We start from the raw sequence: 4,168 nt of genomic DNA, 5'->3' as shown, positions 1-4,168 counted from the left end.
GCAAATCTCTCTCTTACTACTAAATAGATATTAAAGTAGAACACCTTCTCTGTGATGAAAAATATAATCTTGCCTGACCCCTGTGAGCTCCAACCGGCAGTACGTGATGGGAAGAGCACACTTACTTTGCTCACCAAAGCATGGCTAACATAAAAAGGGACATCTCAAGGGGCTGACCACTAAATAAACAACCTTTACACATACACCTCAAAACCCAGGCTATCAATAAAGTCCCAAAATAAGCTAAAAAGCTATGAAAAATCCAACGGCAACAAAGTGTTTTTAAAAAGGAGAAGCTGCTTCAGACTGTCTTTCTCCATCTTAAGGAAAGGTTAGCTTCAAACCAGTAACAGGAATGCAGTTTTCAGAAAGGAAAGTTAGAAATTAACTCCAAAATGCATAAAACCTGTTGCTTCCTCTCATTCCCTCTTTCTTTCTTCCCCATCCTTATCCTCTTATTTCTTCCAAGGAGACAAGAGTTTGTTCCTTCAGCAAATGTGGCTGGCCTAGCACTAGAAACGTGCTGGTCCCACACGCATGCTCCCCTTGGAGCAATGACCCAACTAGTCCAAACAGAACAATTAATCATTCACTAAAGCGACGGAAAGATCCCTCACACGTGGTGGCGTGATGGAGCCTTGAACTCTGTTCAGTCGTTATCCAAAGAGAAGTCACTAAAAAGCACCCTGCGATATGTCCTGCAGCTGGCCATGCATGTCCTCTCAAATTCCAAGGCTCCATCCCCTCATGTATGGCAGCCCCACAGCAGATTATCTCATCAAATTCCCCCAAAATGTTTTTGTGACACCTCTATGAAGGTCCGTGCTGCACAAGGCAAGGTGGTACAAGTTGGGCCACTCAAATACTTGCTTACCACCATAAAGCCACCGGGCTAGTTAAAAACGCCAGGCAAAAGGATTGTTCTGCTGCTCATTGGTGTACAAAGTACTCCAAGAAGGAAATTTTCAGCCTTGCAAACCTTTGCTAAGTCAGTCTTGTCTAAGCGTGAGAACAGAAACACCGCTTGGGGGCCAAAGTGTCGCAAAAAAGAAATCTAGCTCTGCGATCCCCTGCACCCAGCAGGCTCATCAGATTAGCACCAGCAAAAAATGCGTGCAGAAATGTGCGCGGGGAGCAAAGGCACACTCCAACATGCCCATATGCATGAATATTCATGGTTCTTAAGGGCTTGGTGGTGTACTTGGGATATTAAAAGGCAATATATAAAGTTTTCAGATCCTGAAGGTGTTTAGATAACCCCTTTTAAATCGACAGCGGCCACTTCAGTGGGGCAAGCACCCGGCAGGGGATGCACATCCTAACAAGCAAACCCAAAAGCTGAACATAAACTTAAAAAATACCACTCCTATTGCTTTAGCCAAAAAATACCTGCAAGTAAAGCATGGCAGATTTTCAAAGATACACCAATATTTAAGTGAAGCACTGGAAATGCTTACCTCTGTTAGCACAATCTCCTATTGCTTTAGCCAAAAAATACCTGCAAGTAAAGCATGGCAGATTTTCAAAGATACACCAATATTTAAGTGAAGAAAAAGGCACTGGAAATGCTTACGTCTGCTAGCACAATTTCAGGGAGGTCAGTTGTTTCTGGTTGCTTGAGGGGGGTTGTCCCCACAGCCTGGCAAGAGCATCTGTAAGGATGGGGAGGTTCAGACTCAGAGCCTGCAAACAAACACTGCAGGTTAGATCCCAAATCTTTTATTACTTGCACTCACCTCAGCTCATCTGTCAGGTCCAAATCCTTGTTGGTAATGTCAAGCAAAAAGATCTAAAGAAAAAAAAAAAAAGAAAGGAAAAAAGGAAGGATTTTGCATACAAATGGCTGCAAAGCGGTGGGAAGTTGTGTTGTGGAAGATCAATTTAAGCAGAAATTTTAAAAAAGGCAAAGATAACTCTAAGTGATCAGTCAGAACAGGTATCAACCAGGAAAGATCTTCACGTAATTCAAAATAAAATTAATAAAATATTAACAGCTCCTATAGCCGCTGTGCAATACAGAAGGGCTCGAAGAATGTAGTTAGGTTGTTTCCCCAAAGATGGTGTCTCCTTAAAATGTGCCCATCTGACTGTGTTGGCTCCTGGTGGAAATAAAACTGGGAGCCTCAGTGTGCAAGGACCGAGCATCCCTTGTGCAATCATAAATTCCTTGAATACAGAAAGCAAATACAGCTAAATTCTTCTTACCAGTAGCCTCCATATGACCAAAAAGGAGCTGAATCGCGGTTTAATTCAGCTAGGGCTGCGAAACCAAGAGGTGAGACCAAACTGCTGCTCATCTCGATGTGTTTAACACCCTGACCTGCTAAGCCTGCTCCTTTCTTTTTGGATAATGCTGGTTTAAAGAGAGCCATTCCAGCCACAGCATGCTTTCCAGCCGACGCTGCGTGACCCGCTGCAGCTCTCCTCCACTTTGTGTTTTGCCCCAGCAGACACAGTGAACTTGCCCAGCATCCGAGGGGCCGTACGGGCTGTGGGGTCTCATCTGAAGGACCAGGGATTGAACCTGCTCATCAACAACGCGGGCGTCAGCTCGCACGCCACACTGCGCTCCCTGGATTCTCAGGAGATGCTCTCCACGTTTGCCACCAACGTGGTCGGGCCACTCCAGGTTGCCAAGGTATGTGTGGACCTTTTGGGTTTCTCCTGCCTGGGGAGATATTCCCCATGGCAAAGGTGCCCTCAGCTGGGTGGGTTCTTGCTCTCTCGAACGAGGCAGGCTGATGGGGGCAAGACCAGGACCACGGGTCTCATCTTCCCACCCAGAGAAGCAGGGAGGCAGCTCAGCTTGGCCCCGGCATCTCCCATGCTTTGCTCCTCCCCAGCTGGAGCTCCTGCCTGCCCTGGGCTGGCTGTGCTGCCTCGCTCCTTCCCTGGGGAAGCGAAAGACTGGAGCCTGGCCCATCCTTGGGGCATCCTCCCCATCCCCTGCCCTTCTGCCAGGGGTCTCTGTCCAGCTGCTCGTCCACAGGCTGCAACAGAGACCTCCAGGGTGGTCCTCAAGCTCGGGGCTTGTCACATATTAACAGAGAGCCGGCTTCTTTGTGTCAGGAATTTCTGCCGTTCCTGGAGAAGGCAGCGAAGGGTGCGGGGAAGGAGGGGCTGAGCTGCAGCAGGGCCGCGGTCATAAACGTCTCCACCAAACTGGGCTCCATCGGGCTGTGCCTTGGGGTGCCAGAGGCCCCCATGTACCCGTACCGTGCCAGCAAGGTGAGGTGCTGGGGGAGTCTGGGGATGCTCTGCTGTGCACTGTGCCCGTGGAGGGGAGCCCATGGGGGGACCCACCTGCCCCAGGCCACCCACCCCCTGCCTGGTTCTCCCAAGCGTAAGCACGGAGACCAAGACCAACAGCACCTGGGAATGAGCCCTTCAGGCCGGTTGTGCCGATGCTTTACCCCAGGGCAAAGTCCCATTTCCCACCTCCACAGCCATTTTCTGTCTGGGAAATGTCCCCCCATCTTGCCCACCCGTGCCCCGAGTTGGGCTGGCACGGCGGTGCCTCTTCCAGGCTGCCCAGAACATGGTGACGAGGTGCATGGCTGCGGACCTCCAAGACAAGGGCATCTTGTGCACAGCCATCCATCCTGGCTGGGTGAAGACCGACATGGGGACGGAGAAGGTACTGGGCTCTGCAGGGGAGGGTCAGCAGGACCCCCGCTGTACCCCCATCTCTCAGGGAGGGCAGGGACACTTGGGGCAGGGGATGTTGTCTGATGCTGTCGGCTGCCGGGACCATCTCCTGGGGTGGAGCAGGCAGGGAGCAGGCAGCAAGCTGTAACTTGCCAAGTGCACAGGATAGCCAGCCCTGTCCCCCCACCCAGCACAGACTGCAGGGGCGGCAGCAATAAGGAAAAATGCCCGTATGAGCACCCTGGGTGTTGCTCCCCAGGCCGCGCACCCTCCAGTCTGCCCAAGCCCGGCTGCTTTCTGTGCTGGTCGCAGCCCACGGCAGTGACGCTGCGCCTTGTCCTCTTTTGCAGGCACCCCTGATGGTGGAGCACAGCGTGCGGGGCATCCTGACCGTGCTGGCCAGCCTCTCGCAGGACACCTCCGGAGCCTTCCTTGACTGGGAAGGGAACCGCCTGCCCTGGTGACGGACAGATGGACGGACAGGCGGATGGCACCTCTTGGCCACGCTGCAGCCTCCTGC

The 4,168-nt window shown here is 51.8% G+C and overlaps 1 protein-coding gene across 1 annotated transcript in view; it reads left to right on the top strand.

The window, feature by feature from the left end:
* LOC104074666 (uncharacterized oxidoreductase C663.09c-like) overlaps positions 1-4,112 on the top strand; it is a 6,154-nt gene extending 2,042 nt beyond the window's left edge. Inside the window, exons 4-7 of the mRNA XM_009574857.1 lie at positions 2,451-2,638; positions 3,070-3,228; positions 3,527-3,637; positions 3,999-4,112. Coding sequence (XP_009573152.1) covers positions 2,451-2,638; positions 3,070-3,228; positions 3,527-3,637; positions 3,999-4,112 — 572 coding nt within the window. The remainder of the gene's footprint in view (positions 1-2,450; positions 2,639-3,069; positions 3,229-3,526; positions 3,638-3,998) is intronic.
* The last annotated feature ends 56 nt before the right edge of the window (positions 4,113-4,168 follow it).

Source organism: Fulmarus glacialis, unplaced genomic scaffold, assembly GCF_000690835.1.
Source record: "Fulmarus glacialis isolate BGI_N327 unplaced genomic scaffold, ASM69083v1 scaffold28863, whole genome shotgun sequence".
NCBI classification, from domain to species: domain Eukaryota; kingdom Metazoa; phylum Chordata; class Aves; order Procellariiformes; family Procellariidae; genus Fulmarus; species Fulmarus glacialis.
The sequence above is the reverse complement of the archived record's forward strand: the minus strand, read 5'-3'. Positions and strand labels throughout refer to the sequence as shown.